The sequence below is a fragment of the Meles meles genome, chromosome 8 (assembly GCF_922984935.1).
Source record: "Meles meles chromosome 8, mMelMel3.1 paternal haplotype, whole genome shotgun sequence".
NCBI lineage: Eukaryota > Metazoa > Chordata > Mammalia > Carnivora > Mustelidae > Meles > Meles meles.
Window position 1 is genome coordinate 51,845,706 of NC_060073.1, and position 23,044 is coordinate 51,868,749.

At 38.2% G+C, this 23,044-nt stretch overlaps 1 protein-coding gene across 3 annotated transcripts in view; it reads left to right on the forward strand.

Moving 5' to 3' along the window:
* SBF2 (SET binding factor 2) overlaps positions 1 to 23,044 on the forward strand; it is a 503,560-nt gene that overhangs the window by 383,763 nt on the left and 96,753 nt on the right. For all 3 annotated transcript variants that reach the window (XM_046014550.1, XM_046014552.1, XM_046014551.1), the window contains exon 17: positions 5,491 to 5,559. In XM_046014550.1, coding sequence (XP_045870506.1) covers positions 5,491 to 5,559 — 69 coding nt within the window. The remainder of the gene's footprint in view (positions 1 to 5,490; positions 5,560 to 23,044) is intronic.

Here is a 23,044-nt window from a genome sequence, read left to right on the forward strand (position 1 = left end):
TATCTTAATTTTCTTTAATACCAAAAGACATAATTATCATTGTTTTATATCACTGTGTGTTTAGATTTACCCACATATTTATCAGTTTCCTTGTGTAATTATCTTTTTTATATCCCAGCCTTATTTGGTGTTCTAGGGGTTTGAGGTTTATGGTAGCTCTCCTAATGGACTTCCTACCTTTAGCAAGCACTGGGCTTTGTTTCCTGTCCCTTGAGTTCTTTAGTTGTTCAAAACTAATATTCAGATTTACTTTGCTCACAAGCTGGTTCTGAGGTAAAATTTTACTTCAGTGCTCTGTTTACCACTCCAGGTTCCACTTAACTTACATTTTGGTCTGAGTATTCATTAGGTCCTTGCCAGTTTTTTGCTTTGCATTAAAATTTTTTAAACATTTTATCTAGCATCTTTTAATTGTTCAACAAAAGTGTCTGTCAAATATGAAATTAACAGAAGTCAAGAAAAAGTCCGAGAACAACAAGTGTTCGTAGGGATATAGAGAAGAGGAAACCCTCTTATATTGTTGTTGGGAAATGCAGCCATTATGGAAAACAGTATGGAGGTTCCTAAAAAGATTAAAAGTAGGACTACCATATGAGCCAGGAGTTATGCTGCTGGGTAAAATTTATCCAAAGAAGGAGAAACACCAATCTGAAGAGATAAATGCACTCCTCTGTTGATAGCAACATTATTTACAATAGCCAGGAGATGGAAGCAGCCTAAGTGTCCTTCCATAGATGAACAAAGATGTGGTATGAGTGTGAGAGAGAAAAGACTGAGGTCTTGCCATTTGTGACAGCAAGGATGGACCTAGAGCATATTATGCTAAATGAAATAAATCAGGCAGAGAAAGACAAATCCTGTATGATTTCACTTATGTGTAGAATCTAAAAAACAATATAAATGAACAAATAAAATAGAAATAGACTCAGATACAAGAAACAGATTGTTGCTTACCAGAAGGGAGAGTAGTTGGGTTGTAGGCAAAATAGGTGAAGGAGATTAAAAGGTAGCAACATCCAGTTATAAAATAAGTCCTGGGGATGTAATATACACATAGGGAATTTAGTCAATATTTTAATAACTTATTTGGTGATACTAACTAGCCTTATCATGCGAATCATTTGGTAATATAGAAAAATATTAAATCACTATGATTCCCCTGAAAGTGATAGGATACTGTACATTAGTTATACTTGTTGATGATATTGAGTCATCGTTTTTTCAAAATATATTTTCAACTACTTTCTTAAAAAATGTTCTTATCCAAATTCAATTTGGAGATGCTGCCGACCAACTTGTCTCCATACAGTCACAGTTTTAAAACCCTGAGAAGTCCTACAGTTTTAAAAAAAAAAAAAAAAGAAAGAAAGAAAAGAAAAAAATAAAAACAAAACAAGAGGGTACCTAGGTGACTCAGTTTTGGCCTTTGGCCCAAAGTTCGTGAGATCAAGTCCCGCATCAGGCTCCTTGCTCAGTGGGGAGCCTGCTCATGCCTTCTCTCTTTTTCTCTCTCAAATAAATAAAGTCTCTTTTAAAAAATTAAAAAACAAGCAAGGGCACTTTATTTAATTTTGTTTACCCAGAATTTTCCCAACTCCCAACTCCCCACAAATAATAGCTATCAATACTCTGTAAAACTAGTGTTTGTGCAAGTTTGAGTACACTCCCTGTAGCATTCCTATGGAAACCTTTTAGGTATGTTTCCTTGGAGAACCAAGGAGTCTTCCTTGCAGAGCTAAGGATTGGGTTGCTTTCACCTCTTGCTATTGTGAATAATAACTCTGTGAACATGAATGTCCAAATATCTGTTCAATTTACTGTTGTTTTGGATATATACCCAGAAATAGAATTGTTGGAACATATGGTAATTCTGTTTTTCAATTTTTGAGGAACTGCCATACTGTCTTCCTAGCAGCTGCACCATTTTACATTCCCACTGAGATCTTCTGACTATTCCATTCCTCAACATTTCACCCAATGAATTTTGGCATCAATAACATCTCTTTTGCCTGATCAATAACAAAATACCCTTTGTATTCAACACTAAGACAGAAAAAACATTACCAGTTAGTTACAAGAGGGATTCAAGTCTTGGAGAAGTTAAAGTATGAAAAAAAATGTGTATCTTAGAGACAGTGAAATATAATAAATATACTAAAATCCCTTCCAAAAGTTTTTTAAAATATAAATTACACAGCTTTTAATATAATCTTTATAAAACAGGAAAGTAAAGGTAGCTGCTCACCAGTAGTGTATGAAAATAACTACCAACACTGAAACATGAAGAAATAGAAAATATGAACAAATAGCCAGCAAACAAATTTAATCAATAATCAAAAAACTCCCAAAAAACAAAACCAGGGCCAGAAGCTTCACAGGTGACTTCTACCAAACATTTAAAGAATAGTTAATTCCTATTCTTCTCAAACTATTCCAAAAAATAGAAAAGGAAGGAAAACTTCCAAATTCAGTCTATGAAACCAGCATTACCCTGATACAAAAACCAGGTAAATACTCCACTAAAAAAGAAAACTACAGGCCAATCCCTGATGAACTTGGATGCAGAAATTCTCAGTAAAATACTAGAAAACCAAATCCAATAATACATTAAAGAAATCATTCAGCACGATCAAGTGGGATTTATTCCTGGGTTGTGAGGGCAGTTCAGTATTCACAAATCAATATGCTACACCACATTAATAAAAGGGATAAGAACCATATGATCATTTCAATAGATGGAGAGAAAGCATTTGACAAAGTACAACATCCATCATCCATTCATGGTAAAAAACCCTCAACAAAGTAGGATTAGAGGGAACATACCTAGATGTAATGAAGAACATACATGAAAAACCCACAGCTTATATCATCCTCAATGGGGAAAACTGATAGCTTTTCCTCTTCAGTCAGGAACAAGACATGGACGTTCACTCTCACGACTGTTACTTAACATAGTACTGGAAGTCCTATCCACAGCCATCATACAACAAAAAGAAATAAAAGGCATCCACGCTGATAAGGAAAAGTAAAACTGTCACGATTTGCAGATGACATAATACTCTATATAGAAAACCTAAAAGACTTCACCAAAAACTGCTAGGTCTGATACACAAACTCAGTAGAGTCACAGGATACAAAATCAATGTACAGAAATCAGTTGTATTTCTATAAACCAAGGATGAAGCAGCAGAAAAAGAAATTAAGGAATCAGTCTCATTTACAGTTGCACCAAAAGCAATAAGATACTTAGAAATAAACCTAGCCCAAGAGGTGAAAGATGTGTACTTTGAAAACTGTAGAGCACAGATGAAACAAACTGAAGAGAACACAAAGAAATGGAAAGACATTCCATGCTCATGGATTGGAAGAACAAATATTGTTAAAATGTTTATGCTAGGGGCGCCTGGGTGGCTCAGTGGGTTAAGCCGCTGCCTTCAGCTCAGGTCATGATCTCGGGTCCTGGGATCGAGTCCCGCATCAGGCACTCTGCTCGGCAGGGAGTCTGCTTCCCTCTCTCTCTGCCTGCCTCTCTATCTACCTGTGATCTCTCTCTGTCAAATAAATAAATAAAATCTTTTAAAAAAAAATGTTTATGCTACCCAAAGCAATCTGCATATTTAATTGCAGTCCCTGTAAAATACCATCAGCATTTTTCACAGAGCTAGAATAAACAATCCTAAAATTTGTATGGAACCACAAAAGACCCCAAATAGCCAAAGCAGCCTTGAAGAAGAAGAAAAGAGAAGAAGCAAAGCAAAGCAGAGGCATCATGATTTCTAACTTCAAGCTATATTACAAAGCTGTAGTCATCAAGACAGTATGGCACTGGTACAAAAATAGCCACCTAGATCAATAGAACAGAACAGAAAACCCAGAAATGAGCTCGTAACTATATATGGTCAATTAATCTTCCACAAAACAGGAAAGAATATCCAATGAGGAAAAGATAGTCTCGTCAACAAATGGTGTTGGGACAACTGGACCACTACATGCAAAAGAATGAAACTGGACCACTTTCTTATACCATACACAAAAATAAGTTCAAAATGGATTAAAACCTAAATGTGAGACTTGAAACCATAAAAATCGTAGAGGACAGCAGAGGCAGTTACCTTTTTGATGTCGGTTGTAGCAGCTTCTTACTAGTTATGTCTACAGAGGCAAGGGAAACAAAAGCAAACAAACTATTGGGAGGGACTTTATCAAAATAAAACACTTCTGCATAGTGAAGGAAATAATCAACAAAACAAAAAGGCAACCTTCAGAATGGGAGAAGATATTTGCAAATGCATACTGATAAAGGATAAGTACCCAAAATATCCAAAGAACTTGTCAAACTCAATCCCTAAAAAAATGAATAAATCAATTTAAAAATGCTTAAAAGACATAAACAAAGATTTCCTCAGAGAAGACATACAAATGCCCAACAGCCATATGAACAGATGTTCAACATCACTCATCATCAGGGAAATGCAAATCAAAACTACCTCACACCAGTCAGAAGGGCTAAAATATAAACCTCAAAACGTGCTAGCAAGGATATGGAGAAAGGAGAACCCACCCGCACGGTTGGTGGGAATGCAAACTGATGCAGTCACTCCAGAAAACAGTATGGAGGTTCTTCAGAAAGTTAAAAATAGAGCTACCCTGTGACCCAGCAATTGCACTACTCAGGTATTTAACCAAAAGATATAAAATTACTAATTCAAAGGGATACATGCACCCAATGTTTATAGCAGCATTATTTATAACCAAATTATGGAAGGAACCCAAATGTCCATTGGCTGATGAATGGATAAAGAAGTGGGGTGTGTGTGTGTGTCTGTGTCTACATGCATGTGCAAATGCATTGGAATATTACTTAGCCATAAAAAAAATGAAATCTTGCCGTTAGGAATAACATGGATGGGGCAAGACAGTATTACGCTAAGTGAAAAAAGTCAGAGAAAAACAAATACCATGTGATTTCATTCATGTAGAATTGACAAAACAAGCAACCAAACAAAGAGAAAAGACAAAGAGGGAGGGAAACCAAGAAATAGACTCTTATTTAACTTTATTTAACTTTAGAGAACAAACGAATGGTTCCCAGAGGGGAGGTGGGTGAGGAGATGGGTAAAACAGGTGATGGGGATTAAGGAGGGCACTTGCTGTGATGAGCACTGGGTATTGTATGGAATTGGTGAGTCACTATACTGTACATCTGAAATTAATATTGCCCTGTATGTTAGCTAATTGGAATTTACATAAAAACTTTTAAAAAGTCTATCTCAAATGTATTTTCATCTCTTTCCTAAAATAATGTGCTTCAAGGACAGTTTTGTTTTGTTTTGTTTTTCAAATTTACTTAAGTAAGACTTTGTGACAGTTTGGAATAAAAGTTAAAACCCCATATGACAGTAAACGGTATATCCTAGATTTTTGTGTCCATGTATTTGTGATTTCTGGTAAATGTCCTAATTATGCTCATTTCTCTTTGTTTTGTTTAAGGATTGTTCAAGTTTAGAAGAATATAACATTGCTGCAGCATTGCTCCCTTTGACCAGTGCTTTCTACAGGGTAAGTTTCATTGGTCTATACATAAGCTCCTTATGATTTATATAAATATATGCAGTTTGGTTTATCATGGAACAACATGAATCTTTTCCACTTGTATATCAAAGATATATCTGTGGTTATATTTATTATAATATTTATTGCATACAGTTGACCGTTGAACAACACAGATTTTAACTGTACGGGTCCACTTATTTGTGGCTTTTTTCTGGTACAGTACTGCAAATGTATTTTCTCATCCTTATGATGTTCTCAATAGCATTTTCTGTAGTTTATTGTGAAAATACAGTATATATACATATAACATATAAAATATGTGTTAATCAACTTTTGATGTTATCAGTAAGGCTTCCAGTCAACTCTAAGCCATGAATAGTGAAGTTTTGGGGGAGTAACAGTTATACATTGATTACTGACTGCACAAGGGGTCAGTGCCCCCAACCACACATTGTTCAAGAGCCAAATGTACTGAGTGTAGAAAAATCTAATACATAATACTAAATCATCTCCTAAGAAAGAACTCCACCCATTCTATATCTGCTTTTTTTTTTCTTTATTTTTCTATTTAAGATTTTATTTATTTGACAGAGGGAGACATATAGTGAGAGAGGGAACACAAGCGGGGGAGTGGGAGAGGGAGAAGCAGGCTTCCCACCGAGCAGGGAGCACAAAGCAGGGCTCGATCCCAGGACCCTGGGATCATGACCTGAGCCAAAGGCAGATTCATAACAACTGAGCCACCCAGGCACCCCTGCTTTATTTTTCTTTATAGCATTTTATAACACCTGCAATTGTATATTCATTTATTTACATTTGAGTATTTTCCCTACCACAGAAAATAAATTCCATGAGTCTAGGATATTTTCTCAGAGATATTAATTGATAAGGCCAGTTTGGGTTTGTTCGTTTTTTTTAACTTTACTTCAAACAACCCATCCACAGTTAAAGATCTTAACCCAAAGGTTCTCATAATCAGAAGTTCTTTCCCTGCTAAGTCACTGCATATCCCTCTTTCTTCTTACTTACCTTCCCTCCCTCCCCCTTTTAAAACAAAAAGTGGAATTCTTGACCTTCACACTTCTGAGAACTGGCAAGTCATACTGAACATGCTCAGGAAACAGGACAAATCTCAAAAAAGTCAAACAAATGAATTTTAGGTTTAGAAGCTAATGACAACTAACTGGAGCTTGTGCATCATCTTTTGGCCTTCCCTCCCCAGCTTAGCCCTAGCTCCAGGCCTACTCCATTTTTCCATCAGTGCACATACATGCCAACCTTCTGTGAACTCTCTGATCCCTTTATCTCATTCCCCTGCTAGCATGGAGAACACTGTTCAAAAATTAGCCAGGCTGTCCTAAATCTTAAACCACTTAGGAAATTTGTTTCTATATCTCAGAGCAGCTAGAAAACTTAGTCCACTGTCTAACTTGTCTTCATATAGGCCCTCACCTGGCATTTGTTAATGAAAACAGCATTTTAAATCTTTCCCACTTTCAATGTCTAAAATATTTTTTAAACTTAAATACTATGTAGAAATGAAACAAGATGGGATTGGGAGGGAGACAAACCATAAATGACTCTTAATCTCACAAAACAAACTGGGGGTTGCTGGGGGGAGGTGGGATTGGGAGAGGGGGAGCGGGCTATGGACATTGGGGAGGGGAGGCGAACCATAAGAGACTATGTACTCTGAAAAACAACCTGAGGGTTTTGAAGGGTCAGGGGTGGGAGGTTGGGGCAACCAGAGGGTTTTGAAGGGTCAGGGGTGGGAGGTTGGGGGAACAGGTGGTGGGTAATGGGGAGGGCACGTTTTGCATGGAGCACTGGGTGTTGTGCAAAAAGAATGAATACTGTTACACTGAAAAAATAAATAAAATGAAAAAAAAGAAAAAAAATACTATGTAGAAATAAATAAGAATCATAGGGAAAATAAGAATTGACAATAGAAACTCAGTTGCTTGAGTGACTCATTGCTTATGATTTTTTTTTAAGGAGAATCATTTAACCATTTTACAGTATATATTAGTGAGTGTTTGATCATGATAGCAGAAGTACCATGAGTGATATAATTAAGTAACTTATTATAAGGGACCAGCCCTTATATTGTTATAGAAACTGGAGGAAAGTTTATGGAAAGCTTTGAATTGGGCTCTACTTGTGGGCCTGAAGTCCCTGTCAGTCATGACACAGGGAAAACCAAGGACAAACTGCAATCTGTGTGTATCTCTTACTTTTTCTAACCTCCACAATGCAAATGACCTGCAAAAGAAGGAGCACTATTAGCCACAGAGCTCCACACACACCTGGCCCTGGCTAGGAGAAGCTGAAGGAGATGCAGCTGGAACTGGAGGAACTGTGAGCTGAGTCCCTTCCCCATATCAACATGAGCCAGCAGATCAGTGACAAGGCATATGAGCTGTAGCAGTGCATCCTATGTTGCCTTCAGAGTATAATGATTGCTGCTTCACTTTTGTCCAAATCTTAGAGAAGTTTCTCTTGTGGCCAACCCGAACCCTAGAATCATAGTAGAAAGAAAGTTCTGGGAAGTGTTGTTCTAGCTTAGATTAGTTTACACAGTGCAAAACCATCATACTGGTTAGTTTTGTGGGAGTTTGTTTTTTTTTTTAATATTTTATTTATTTGACATAGAGAAATCACAACTAGGCAGAGAGGCAGGCAGAGAGAGAGGAGGAAGCAGGCTCCCTGCGGACAGAGAGCCCAATGCGGGGCTTGATCCCAGGACCCTGAGATCATGACCTGAGCCGAAGGCAGAGGCTTTAACCCACTGAGCCACCAGGCGCCCAGTGGGAGTTTTTAAGTAGTTAATAAGTTGGGCTAAATGCCATACTGTTTCTCTGTGTTATCAAACAATAATTCAAACTTACGTTGTAGGGATGGGCTTATGAATTTAATTTTTTTTGTTGGCTTGGTTTGATTTGATTTGGTTTGCACATGAATTAGGAGCCAGAAACCATACCATTAATATGAGCAGGAAAATTTTATTAAGTTACTAAGTAGTAACAGGGGATTAACTGCTAAGAAGTAAAGAGAAGTAAAAAGTAAAGAGAATCCTAAAGAATAGAGCAATATTAGAAACAGAGTGCAGCTACTACCTCTTGGGCTTAGGCAGAGTACCCACCAGGTTTAAATTGCTAAGGATTACTGGTGTGCCTGGTTGGCTCATTCAGTTAAGCATCTGCCTTTGGCACTTGTCCTGATTCCAGGTCCTGGGATTAGCGCCTTGAGGAGCCTGCTTGTCCTCCCTCTGCCTCTCCCCCTGCCCCCACCTATGCTCTCCTCTCTCAAATAAAATCTTTTCAAAAAAAATTGTTAAGGATTACTTTAATGGTGAAAAACAGTGTAATCATTTACATTTATATTATGCTTATCATTTATATGATGCTTTCATTCTTAGTTCAGCAAACAGTAATTAGGAATGGCAAGCCCCGTGCTAACTTTGTTGCAGAGTTGCAGGTGAATAGCACCTGGGTCCTTACCCTGAAGAAACAAACCGTCTAATGGCCTTTTGTATTCGTAATCAGCTCTTGGCAGAGGAACATTTCATAGTTACTGAATAATAACATGGGTTACCGTTTGTTTACTTAGGTCCTTTTTATTCAAAAATCATGTTTGTTAAATTAAGAACTGAAGTATATACTCAAAGTTTAAAGCAGGGGTTCTTGTGTAAATGTCACTGTTTTGGAGTAAAAAGAATTAAAGATTAAGCTAAAACTCAATAGTCAGAGCAGAAATAGAAACAAAATAGGATACCTTTGGGCAACAGTGAAGGCCATGGGTCCCTTCATCATGAGTCACTGTGTAATGCCCTCTCTTCCATGATCTATATCTCTTAGAGTCACCCTCTTATAGTTCTTAATCACCCAGGTAATCTAGAGAGTATCCTAGAACCTATCAAAATAGGAATGATCCCTTCTTTTATTTCTTTGAGACACACTGGTCGGTTACTGATGCTCAAAATGATCCCCAGAAGAACTGAAGCTTTCTCTCCTGGTACTCATTGTAGTTCATGTTTACCCTGGGAAAAAGTAGAAATACCCTGTTTATCTTAAATTCAAGCATCCTGAAGTGGTACATTCCCTTCCACAGATTCCAAAGATCCCCCATACACAGGTGGCACTTTGCAGATGATTTACTGTTCAGGATAGGTCTTACCTCATACGAGCATTTTTCAGGCTCTCATTCTCAATAGAAGTAGATTTAGTTCCTCTTCAAAATTATCATTTCATTAAACATGTAAAAAAAAAATCTCTCATGTCCAGACACAGAGAAGATTCTTTCTTATTAACAGGTTTGTTGAGGTGTAACTTATATCCCATAAAATTCACTCATTTTAAGTGTATATTTTAGTAATTTTTAGTATAGTACAGATTTGCACAACTATCACACTGTCTAATCTTAGAACATTTCCATCACTCCAAAAAGAAACCTCATGCACATTTGCAGTCACTTCTCATTCCCAGGCAAACACTAATATACTTTCTGTCCCTATAAGTTTGCCTTTTCTGGATGTTTCGTATAAATGAAATCATATGATATATGTTCTTTTATGTCTGGCTTCTTCAGGAAAGGCTTCATAAGTTAAAGCATGAGTTACATACAACTCATTAAAAGAAAAATGTGAGCGAATTGTAAGGAAAAATCAGAATATGCTGATTAATTGAATGTTCGGTTAATAACTATCACATATCGTTATATGTAACTCTCTAACTTCCACATATTTCTAATAGAAAACATACTAAGTACTCAGAATCACAGCAGATGCACTTTTGTACTTCTCTGATGATTTAGAAGTTCCTTGAATAACTAACTGGTTTTGCCCGTTAGTCATTAATATGGACCCTGCTTGTCCTACTATAGCTATGACAGCTTATAGGTAATTCTAACCAATGGAATCCAGATGAGCCCGCATTCATGTTATTAAGATTGTTACTGGAAGAAAAATCTTAAAATAAGGGCTCCTGGGTGGCTCAGTGGGTTAAAGCCTCTGCCTTCCGCTCGGGTCATGATCCCAGGGTCCTGGGATCGAGTCCCGCATCAGGCTCTCTGCTCAGCAGGGAGCCTGCTTCCTCCTCTCTCTGCCTGCTTCTCTGCCCACTTGTAATCTCTGTCTGTCAAATAAATAAACTCTTTAAAAAAAAGAAAAAAGAAAAATCTTAAAATAATATAAAAAATGGTATTTCATCAGTCCTTTTTTCCCCTCTATTGGTGACAAGAGAGGTTCTTAGAAGTCTACAAAATAGGGAAAGAATTTTGTTTTTCTTAAACTTCATGATCTGGATACATTGCATTTCCTACAGCCATTCTCAAAGGATTACATTTTTGGGAAAAATTGGCAGGGGGTGGTGATGAAGGGTCTTTTTTCATCTTTTTTTTTCTTTTTTGCTATAAAATAAAATACTAACTTGAAAATAAATTAGCAGAAAAACATTTGAGAGTGAAGACAGGCATCAACAGTGGGCTGAATCCAAATTTGGCCTGGGAAAGATATGAATGTGCTTATTACAGCAGATGCCTCCAGCATAACAGAATTTTAGAATGGCCAGAGATAGTGTCTCGCTTTTATTTCCTCCCTTCATTTTCTTGTTCTTTCAGACAACTTAGCATTCCTTCCTCCTCCCCTCTCAGCACAACCTCTTCTTGCTTCTCCCAGTGTTTCTTTGCAGTGGTTATTCCTTTCCTCCTAGTCCTGGAAAACCTCTGTTTCTGAGAAACTCAATTATTATAATACTTTAGAATTACCATTCTTTATTAATATTAGTTTATCTGCACTGTTTAAGCTAGTACTATAAGGCAACTATGGAGTTTGAAGATCTGAAGGAACATTGTTACTTATAAATGCGAAGTTGTATTAACCACCTGGTAGAAAATTATATTTTACCAAGGTTGCTGAGTGTCTCCTTTGTGTAAAAGTCTGTATTAGGCCTTGGATGAGCTGCAATGATACAGAAGACATGGTTTCTGCTCTCCAGTACTTGATTATCTTATAGGGCAAATAGGCATGAAAATCACTAGTAGTAAGCAAAAAGGAGGAAACAAAGTGAACTGTGGTACTGAAGAATGTGCCACCAATGAAGGAGACTACCCTATTTAAATACCTCATACCCTAGTCTCCCTTACATAACGACATTGTGATTTATGGTGACTGTTTCCCCTTCTTCTGTTTCCCTCTGGGTTCAGGCCTTGGTTTGTGTGAGTTTTGTTCCCTCCCTCACATGAAGGCTTTCTCGGTCAGGCTTTCTAATCAACTCTCCATACTTTCCTGGACGTGTTCCTCATTCTCTCCTCTTTTCCTTCAGAATCCTCTTTCTGTTATTGCTTCTGTTGCAGCAAGTCTCAGAGCTTCCTTCAACATTAATATACATGAAAGCTGGGGCATCTGGGTAGCTCAGTCAGTTTAGCATCTGCCTTCAGCTCAGAGCAGGGTCCTAAGATCAAGCCAGGCTCCCTGCTCAGTGGGGAGTCTGCTTCTCCCTCTCCTTCTAACCCCTTCCCCATCTCACGTGTTCTCTCCTTCTCTCTCTCAAATAAATAAATAAAATCTTTAAAATATGTATGTAGTATACATGAAAGCCACACTAATCGAGACACTTATTAATGTTATAAAGAAATTTATTCACACAGGATAATTTGTTACCAATAGTAAACCTTCAACCTCAACAGTTGTATCTTCTTGTTGGATTATCCCTTTTATTATTCCTTTGTTATTATACAGTGCTCTTCTCCATCTCTTGTTACAGTCTTTGTTTTAAAGTCTAGTCTGTCTGATTTAAGTATTGCTACTCTGGTTTTCTTTTGATATCCATTTGCACGATAAAATGTTTCTCCACCTCCTCACTTTCAATCTGCAGGTGTCTTTATATCTAAAATGCATCTCTGTAGGGATGCCTGAGTGGCTCAGTTGGTTAAGTGTCTACTCCTGATTTTGGCTCAGGTGATGGTCTCAGGTTTATGAGATTGAGCCCCACCTTAGGTCTCCGCACTCTTGGGGGGTTGAGGGTCTGCTTAAGATTCTTTCCCTCTCCTCCTGCCCCTCCCCTTCTTGCACTTATTCTCTCTCTCTCTCTCAAATAAATCTTTTAAAGTAAATAAGTAAAGTAAGCAACATATGTATGAGTCATCTTATTTTATCCACTCTCTCACCCTTTATCTTTTGATTGGAGCATTTAGTCCATTTATATTCAAAGTAATTATTGACAGGTATCTATTTATTGCCATTTTATTGCTGGTTTTGTTGTTGTTTCTGGAGATTTTCTCTGATCCTTCTCTTTCTTTCTTTCATGGTTTGCTAGTTTTCTTTATTGATTTATTTGGATTTCTTTCTCTTTATTCTTTGTATATTTATTAGTGGTTTTGATATGTGGTTACCATTAGGTTTATATATAACCTCTTCTGTATGCACATAGCAGTCTATATTAAGTTGATGGGTCATTCAAGTTTGAACCCATTCTTTATTCCTGTTCTCCCCATGTTTTAAGTATATGTATCATATTTTACATTCTTTTATTTTGTAAGTTCTTCGAACAATATTTTTAGAAATATTCATTAAAAATTTTTTTTGTAATTCCTACTTTCATACTGTCACTTTTGTTTTTTCTCTTCCACTCACAGAATCTCCGTCAGTATTTCTTGCAGGGCTGGTTTCGTGGTCATGAACTCCTTTAATTACTGTTTGTCTACAAAACTCTTTATTTCTCGTTCTATTTTGAATATTATTAGCCTTGCCGTGTAGAGTATTCTCGGCTACAGATTTTTTTTTCCCACTCAGCACTTTGAATATATCATGCCACTCCTTTCTGGCTTGGAAAGTGTCCAATCTACTGATGGCCTTATGGAGTTTCGTTTTTATGTAACTGTCCTCTTTTGTCTTGCATCTTTTAATATTTTTCTTTTTCTCTGTATTTTGCCATTTTAATGACAAGATGTCTTGGTGTGGCTCTTTTTTTCTGCTTTTCTAAATTTTTTTCGGGGCCCCTTGCCTCCTGGACCTGGATATCTGTTTCCTTCCCCAGATTAGGGAAATTTCCTTCTGTTGTTTCTTCAGGTAAATTTTCTGTCCCCTTTTCTCTCTCTTCTTCTGGAACTCCTATAATAACGAATGTTATTACATTTGATGGAGTCACTGAGTTCACTAAGTCTATCCATGTTTGTATGGCTCTTCTTTCTCTGTTGTCTTCTAGGTCACTAATTCATTCCTGTGCTTCCTCCCTCCTGCTGTTTATTCCATCAAGTATGTTTCTCATTTCATTTATTGAGCCCTTTATCTCTGCTATATTATTCCCTATCTCTGTGTTAAAGGTCTCACTACTTCCACTGTTTTCTCAAGTCCAGTGAATATCCTTAAGATCATTGATTTAAATCAGGCATGTGTTGCTTAGATCTATGGCTGTGGCCTTATCTTGTTCTTTCATATGGGATAAATTCCTTTCTTTTCATTTTGTCTAAGTCTCTCCCTGCTTCTCTGTCTTAGAAAGGCCAGTTATGTCTCTTGCTCATGAAAATAATGGCATTGTGGGGTGCCTGCGTGGCTCAGTCAGTTAAGCATCTGCCTTCAGCTCAGGTCATGATCCCAGGGTCCTGGGATGGGGCCCCGTGTTGGGCCTCCTGCTAGGCAGGGAGTCTGCTTATCCCCCTCCTTCTGCTCTTCCCTCCTGCCCTGCTTATGCTCTCTCTCTCACTCTTGCTCTCTCACTCTAGCTTTCTCTCTTTCACACTCACTCTCTCTCTCAAATAAATAAAATCTTTTGAAAAAAAAAAATGGCCTTATGAAGAAGAAGTCATGTAGTTCCCAGGGCCTAGAGCTTTAGGGAGCATCTCCAGAGTGTGCTGTATACACTGTGCTGTTGTGTTCTGGATGCTCGTCCTTCAGGTCAGTCAGCTACAGGAGCTCTACTTGACTGCTGTGGGCAGTGTTTGTCCCTGGCCTGAATTTGGCAAGTTTTAATAGGTGTGCTTTGGTCTGCTTATAAAATAAGACCTGGCACTACTTCAATGAGACATAAGTCCCTACAGAATTCTCTGGTCAGAGACATGGTGTGGGCAGGGTTTATGCTGGTCTTCTGGGAAAGGGGCGTCCCACATTGGGACTGAGGTGAGTGTGACTGAGAAGGGCAGTCCCACCAGAGTGCAGGCAGTCAAACCAGCAGTTAGTGTAAAAGCAAGTTAAGCAGCCAGTGTGTGGACTACGCTGGCTCCTGCAGGTGGAACATGATTATGCTAAGGGGTAGGGATGAGAAACGGTGCTGGCCAGCTCCTTTGTTCCTGGAGCAGTCTCAGTGAATGCTGCCTCTCAGGGACATGCTCCATTGAGAGCAAATAATCTACCCATTGTGTCCTAGGTGCTCTTCAGCTCACTATTTTCATATCGTCTGCCCCGGGGTTGTTTGCCTGCCTTCTCTCCAGGAGCAGCCCTGATGTCTCTGGACTCCCCTAGAGTCCAATCCACTGACAGCATAAAACTTCAGCCTTTTTTTTTTTTTTTTTAAGATTTTATTTATTTATTTGACAGAGAGAGATCACAAGTAGGCAGAGAGGCAGGCAGAGAGAGTGAGAGGGAAGCAGGCTCCCCGCCGAGCAGAGAGCCCGATGCGGGACTCGATCCCAGGACCCTGAGATCATGACCCGAGCCGAAGGCAGCGGCCTAAACCACTGAGCCACCCAGGTGCCTTTTAAAGCCTCTCTCATTGCAAGAATTCACAAAATTCAGCCCTGTCACTTTCCAAATGAATGGCCGTGGGGAAATGTTCTTCTTGCATATTCCCCTGTGTGCCCCTCTCTTTTGCCCTTCTCCATGACCACAGCTCCATCCCTCCCCTCTGTAGCAGCCAGAATCTGTTTCTCCCCTAAACAATGTCTCCACATTTCCTACAGTATTTGATGTGGCCTCTTCTCTGCCTTTACTTGTGGAGTTTGTTCTGCAGGTCTTCAGGCAATTTCTGCGGTATTTAGGATGATTTGATAGTTACCTAGTTGTATGCATAGGACAAGGTGAGCACAGAGCCCTAACCTATAAGGAGTTACTGTGCTTCTGAACTCACCTCCTTGGGTTCCATTATTCTGTTTGAGCAGCTGAAAGAACTCAGAGAAACATGTTATTTGCTGGACCACCAGCTTGTTATGAAAGGCTATAACTCAGAAACAGCCAGAAGGAAAAGATGCAAAGGACCAGATGTGGGGAAAGGGTGGATAGCTTCTGTGCCCTCTCTAGGTGTGCCTCTCTCCCCAAATCTCTGTATGTTTACCAACACAGAAGCTCTCCAAACCCCCACTATTCCATGTTTAAGGTATAATTGTGTTACTTTTTTTTTTAAGTAGGCTCCACACCCAGTGTGAAGCCCAATGTGGGGCTTACACTCATGACCCTGAGATCAAGACCTGAGCTGAAATCAAGAGTTGGGCACTTAACCAACTGAGCCAGCCAGGTGCCGCAATTGTGCTACTTTTAAATTCTTCCTTAAGACATTGTCTGACTTGCTGTAATCTATAGTCTAGGCTTATCTAAAGCTCAGTTATCTAGGTTTTAAAAACAGTGTAAGCTCAGGAAATAATTTTTTCTGGATTTTCTAATACTTGATAGTTCTGGTTTATATACAGAATTCACCATGAATTAAAAAATATGTGCCCACAAAGATGTTATCAGAGTCAAAAATAAGCCATATTCAAAGCCATTTTAACTTCTTAAACCTCAGAAAAATATTTTTATTATTTTAACAATATATTAATATTGCATATTAATTATATATATGATATAATATTTAATCATCTGTTATATTATTAATATGTGCTGGGCTAATTCTTTGTAGGAAATGGTGGGACAATGGATAATACCCAGCCACCAAATATCAAGAACTGAGAGCTGATTTCGGGAGAGGAATTGAGTTAGCTCTGAGCCATGTGTTTTTATGCTAGATTCCCTTTATGATTAGTTCGGTTATTAAATAAAATTTTCCTTTTAGTGGAAAGCCAGTGTTCTTAGTGAAATCAAATTTTCACCCACTTCTCTAGAATTACTTGCATTGACTAGTCAGGTTGTTCGTGATTTACAATTCAAATAACATTGATTTATACTTAAAAAACACATATTTTATGGAAAAAATTTTAATTATACTCACTTTAAGGCAGAGTTCAATTAAACTTTTGTCTGATAATATCTTATTTAAATAGCTAGTGAGTGTAATAGTCTCATGGGAAGAGACTCCTCCAGGGAACCTCCTCCAGGGAACCTAATAAACAGCTTACCCACCTCCACCAGTCAACTGTAGACCTCCTGAGGAAACACTGCCTGGAAGGAAAAAAAAAAAAAACATTATCTCAGTAGGATCCACAAGTTATAGAGGAGAGATTCGACCTTCTTTCCTTCTGTTTGCATAAATTGACTATTCGTGGAGGCATGACATGGTTAGATCTGATATTTGACTGGTTACCTCCCACTTTGCTCTGGTCCTGAAGTAGTGGGAGGTGACAATAAACATAGCATGGGTGTTTAACTGAAGACATTTAATGAATCACAGACAATTAATGAAGTACAGCCCCTATCCATTTTCTTTCCAATGGGAAAGGCGAACCTCTTTCCCACCAAGCACACTGCCATTTGTAATTCATTTTCAGTAGGTCACTTTAGTAATTATTGAGTACTTACTATGTATGAGATGCTGCAAAGATGGTGATCATGATGATGATGATGACAGGATAAAGATATTAAGCCTTTTCTTAGGTGATCTAATGTGATCTAATGATCTAAGTGCATTAATTAGATCATAATCTTTACAACAACCCCAAGGTCTAAGTATTGCTCTATCAGTTTTGTCTTTGAGGAAACTGGGTCTAGGTAAATGTAAAGACCTTGCCACGGTCATGCAACTAGTAAATAGAAAAGGGTGGAATTCAAACCTAGGACTTCCGGTCTAGCAATATGGCATACTAAATATTCTGAAATACCCCTCCCCCCAACACCACCACCAGCAAAAAAAACACTAATAATGCAGGGCAAAATACAGATATCTTATTAAGTGTATAACTAAGCACAGGAAAGTAAGGGAAATCTTCAAGAGTGAAAGTTGAAAAGGTGGCAGGAATCTGAGGTGATCTGCTGCCACAGGTTAAGCTATCTAAAGACAGCTAGTAATACGTGGAACCTAGAGCCTTCAGTTTTGGGCAAGGAGACTGAAATTTGTAAACATGTTTATAATTTAAGGAAACAATTTCTAATCCATGGTAATCTCTCGCCTGAATTATTATCCTTACTGGTTCCCCTGCTTTCACCTTTGCCTCTTATATTCAACAGGGCTGCCAGAGTTACCCTTTTAAAGCATGTCAAATCATGTCATTCTTCTGCTCAAAACCTGCCAGTGGCTTTGCATCCTACTCAGAACCACTTTCCTAAATTAACTCCATGATTTTGTCCCTCAGTTTCCTCATGTCTTTGCCTAAATGTTACTTTCTCAGTGAGGTCTATCCTGACAACCCTTTTTAAAATTCTACCCATCCCTCTCCAACGTTCTTATTCTCCCTTCCCTGCTCTTATGTGTGTGTGTGCGCATCACATATATTTATTATATTTGTTTTCTAGATGTCTTGCCATGTGAACATAGGCTCCAGGAAAGCAGGAAGTTTCATTTGTTCATTGGTATCTCCTCATCTCCTGGATTGTATCTGGTACATAATTGGTCTTCCATAATGACTAAAGGAAACTAATGAAATGTGGAAACAAAAATATAGTAAGGAAGATCAACACAGCTCAAAGTTGTTGTTTTTTTTTTTTTTTTGAAGAATAAACTAGACTTCAGATTCCATTTTGTCTAATTCCAGAATCCATCCCTTTAACTATTACACAGTACACAGCTTCCAAAATACAGCTTCCTTCCACCTTCACAAAATTTGCTATCTAGTAATTGGATATCAGAGTTCCCCTGACAAGGCCTTAATGGCTCTGTAACCTTGGACATGTTATTTTATTTCTCTGTGCCACTGTGTCATTAACTACAAATAAGGATGATAATAGTATCTACCTTGTAGGGTTAGTATGAGCATTAGATGCAATAGCACATGTAAAATGCTTCCCTCCCAGCAAATGATAAGCCCTTCATAAATGTCAATGACTGCTTCTGATTTTTTTGTTGTTACTATACCTTTGCTCCTCTTTTCCCTCTTTCCCTTCCTCTTGTCGAGTTAACTCAGTTCTCCCAGGAGGTCTTATGAATGTGGTAAAAGCCAATGAAAAATCCTATAGGTGGACACCCTGGGTGTCTTAACACAAGGATCAACATTCAGACCAACCGTGCAATTACTTCTTATTGGCTCTGTCTGTGCTGAGTTTTGATGGCAAGAACATATCAATCATATGGGGAAAGGGTAGAGTTGAAGAATGGAGGACATGGTTTGTATATTGCTCTTGGATCAAGAGATCTTTGGGATAACTCTCCAAGAGCTCCATAACGACCCTCCCCCCATACACACATACATACTTTATCAGCCTATACACTCCCTACTAAAAGGTCATATGCTGATTACTTGAACTGAAAACATACAAGATATCTGACTAACTTCCCAATGGTATCATGTCATACATATGTGTTTAAAAGCAATCTGTAACTAAACATTTGATACTTTGGGATAAAAGGGATCTAAAAGTTCTAACCAACCCTGCAATCTGTTCTTCCTATCCTCTCTTTCAAGATTATAAACTCAAATGCTTGAAGAAACCAGACTAGTGATGTAAATGATTGAAGGGGAAATTGTACAGAACTGGAGACTGTTTGTTTCATGTTAAAGGAGCATCTATTGAGTTCCAGTCATTTCTTGTCAGGCAAAAATGTGGGCACAGTGTTACCAGGTCCCACATTTTTCAAAAAGGACATCCACTTCTATAATTTTTCCTAATTATTAATGATAAAATTCAAAGCAAAAGAAGTACAAGCTGCCAGTCTGTAGCCTCTGCTATAGAACTTCTGTGTGGATCTGTATAGGAAACAATGAGAATTGCAGCACTTTAACTTGAAAGATAGTTCTGGCTAAAAATATGAATTTGAGAGTCTTATAAAGAGAGATGGCTACCAAGCCCGGTTGGGAGGAGAAAGAAGAGAAAATAATAGAGGTCAGAAACTTGGAAAAAAATCTGTGGAATGAGAAGGGGAAGAATAGCCAAAGAATGAGACAGCACAAGAGGTTCACATACAGGAAATCAAAAGAAATTGCTGAATTCCTACTTTGGAATAGAAGTTAAAAGCAAGTTGCTAATTTGAGCGGTCTTTTAGTAGGTTATGTAGTGCTGTTAAAATCAACTAATCATTTATTTCATGAGGAAACAATGAGAAAGGAAATGTAATTATGAGCTGAAGCTAAGCTCTAATTTATTCCACAGGAACATGGAATTTGATGTATTCTATTAGCCCCTCCAAGTATATTTCTTTTTAGAGAGAATATAGTGAAAATGCACTGCAGGGAGGCAGCATCCCATCTGCTGAAAAGATGGGGGCAGGGCTGCAGAGGTGGGTCCTCTTTAGCTATGTTTCTGATTCTGCCTCAGACTCAGTATACCTAGCATCCTGGATCCTATTGCAGGATTCCAGGGCAGTTAAATAATCCCTGATGTATTGATTTACAAATAAAAGTTTAGGGCCACCTGGGTGGCTTAGTCAGTTAATTATCTGCCTTTGGCTCAGTTCATGATCCCAGGGTCCTGGGACCGAGTCCCACCTCGGGCTCCCTGCTCAGCAAGGACCCTGCTTCTCCTTCCTCTGCCTACTGTTCCCCCTGCTTGTGCTTGTGCTCACTCTAGCTCTCTATCTCAAATAAATACACAAAATCTTTTTTAAAAAATTAAAAAATTTTACAGAATAACTTAATCAAAACATGAAAATTTGAATGTTTCTATCTTCTAGAAAAAATGAACTTCTCTCAAAAGTATATCTCTTCTTACTTTGGCTATCATCATGTATAGAATATAGTATAAAATGGTTATGTCCATGCCAAGCAAAATAAGTCAGTCAGAAAAAGACAATTACTATATGATCTCACTCATATGTGGAATTTAAGAAACAGAACAGAGGATCATAGGGGAAGAGAGGAAAAAATAAAACAGGATGAAATCAGAGAGGGAGACAAACCATATGAGACTCTTAATCAAAGGAAACAAATTGAGGGTTGCTGGAGGAGAGGGAGTGGAAAGATGGGGTAACTGGGTGATGGACATTAAGGAGGACATGTGATATAATGTGCAGTGGGTATTATATAAGACTGATGAATCACTGACCTCTACCTCTGAAACCAATAATATATTATATGTTACTTAATTGAATTTAAATAAAAATAAATAAATTTTTTTAAAATAAAATTTTTGTGTCCCCCAAATTGAGAAAGGAACTAGCCGGTTCTTAGAACCAGTAAGATCTCTGCTGTTTCTACCCACTGTCCCATGTATTGCAAAACTGGGTGAGGAGGGGTACTGTGGTAGGGGAGATGATTATGAATTATACAGGCCTAGACTAGATAGGATTTTATTCATGGGCAACATGAGGGTTGGAAGAAAATATTAGACTATAGATTTTAAATTATTGAGAGAATATTTCTAATTTTTTAAATAATGAAATTAAAAGTACATGAGCCACTTGGGAGTGTTGACATGATGTGTAGTAATGGGAAAATGTTACACTATTTGAATATCTAGATACCACAAAGCTTTGGCTTTTATATTTACTGCCATAGGATGTTTCACTGGAATGTTGATTGAATGAATCAATCATTCAACATGATTGAATACATAGCTTATTTTGTTAGGTTTTCTTTTAATATTACAGAGAACAATTGGAGAAAAGTGTCTAATTCTTAATTCAGTTCAGAAGATACATGTGACCATCTTAGGTCAGAAGTCAGAAGCTGGACACATAGTACAATGCCTTCCACAGGGCTTAAGTATATAGGGACCCTCCTGGGCCAGAATTCTTGTGAGCACAAGTATTTTGTCCACCCCCAGCTCTGTGACAGTTGCTAATCCTCATCTCAGTTGTGCCCCAGGAAAAGTAAAATTCCCAACCTTGACGTAAGAAGTAAGTGTGCTACCAAAACTGTAAGAGGAAAAGAAAGTCAACTTCCTACATAGAAGAGCAATGGGAAGGCTAATGCAATATAGTAGAGTTTCCTAACCCCAACTCAATGTGTCTTGTGTGTCTTTTACACTCATTGAACTTACAAATAAGATTTCATTTGAAGCTTAAACTCCACTTTCAAAAAAGGTCTGAAACCCACTCCCATCTTTAAATGGTCAAGAGCATGTCACCAAATATTTTATTGAATTGATTATCCAGTGTTCAGTACAAGAGCCCAAGTCCCCCTTGATTGATTCCAGATCAATTCTTTGCTCTATATAAGCTTTAATCCTTTGGCCTGGATCCATGACTCTCATCCATGTTGCACCGTACTCACCTGAGTGATTGTAAGGACAGCAGGTGCAAAACTCCCATCAAAAGCCAAAAATCCTTGGGGCTAAGGTCTGGACATCAGTGTCTTAAGAGTTGCTCGGTTGGACTCAGAAGCCCTTAAGGGTCCTAAACCCCAGAGAGTCTGTCATTACCTTTTTTTTTTTTTTTAAGATTTTATTTATTTATTTGACAGATGGAGATCACAAGTAGGCAGAAAGGCAGGCAGAGAGAGACAGAGAAGCAGGCTCCCTGCTGAGCAGAGATCCCGATGCAGGACTCGATCTCAGGACCCTGGGATCACGACCTGAGCTGAAGGCAGAGGCTTTAACCCACTGAGCCACCCAGGCGCCCCTGTCATTACCTTTTGTGAAAATGCTGATGCTATTTCATATAGCTTATTAACATACTTTGCCAATAGACATTGTTGTAAAGATAGTACTCTCCAGAGTTGATGGGGAGAAGGAATGGTGCTTTTAGGGCCCAAAAAATAACTCCATGGTTATTTCAGTTCTATAAGTTAGAACTTTTTTCAGTTCTATAAGTTAAAAATTCTGAAAGACAGGCCAATGAAAAATGAAAGATTCCTGTTTTAATTAATTGTGACTATTGATTTAAATCAAAAAGTATGTATTCAGCTGAACCCTTTGGTAAGTTAAATGAGGAACCTTAACATAAAAGATATAGCCTCTCTCTTTGAGGAACTTGTGATTTATTATAGTTGAGTTGGAGAAAAAGAACTTGTAGGGCTGCCTGGGTGGCTCAGTTGGTTAAGCCGCTGCCTTCAGCTCAGGCCATGATCCCAGGGTCCTGGGATCGAGTCCCACATGGGGCTCCTTGCTCAGCAGGGAACCTGCTTCTCTCTCTGCCTCTGCCTGCTTGTGCTCTCTCTCTCTCTCTCTCTCTCTCTCTCTGACAAATACATAAATAAATAAAATCTTTAAAAAAAAAGAAAAGGACTTATAAATGCAGTAATAATAATAATACCTAGCACTGATTGAACATTTACTGGCTACCAGACACTGTATGAAGCACCTTACATGTACCATGCTATTTAA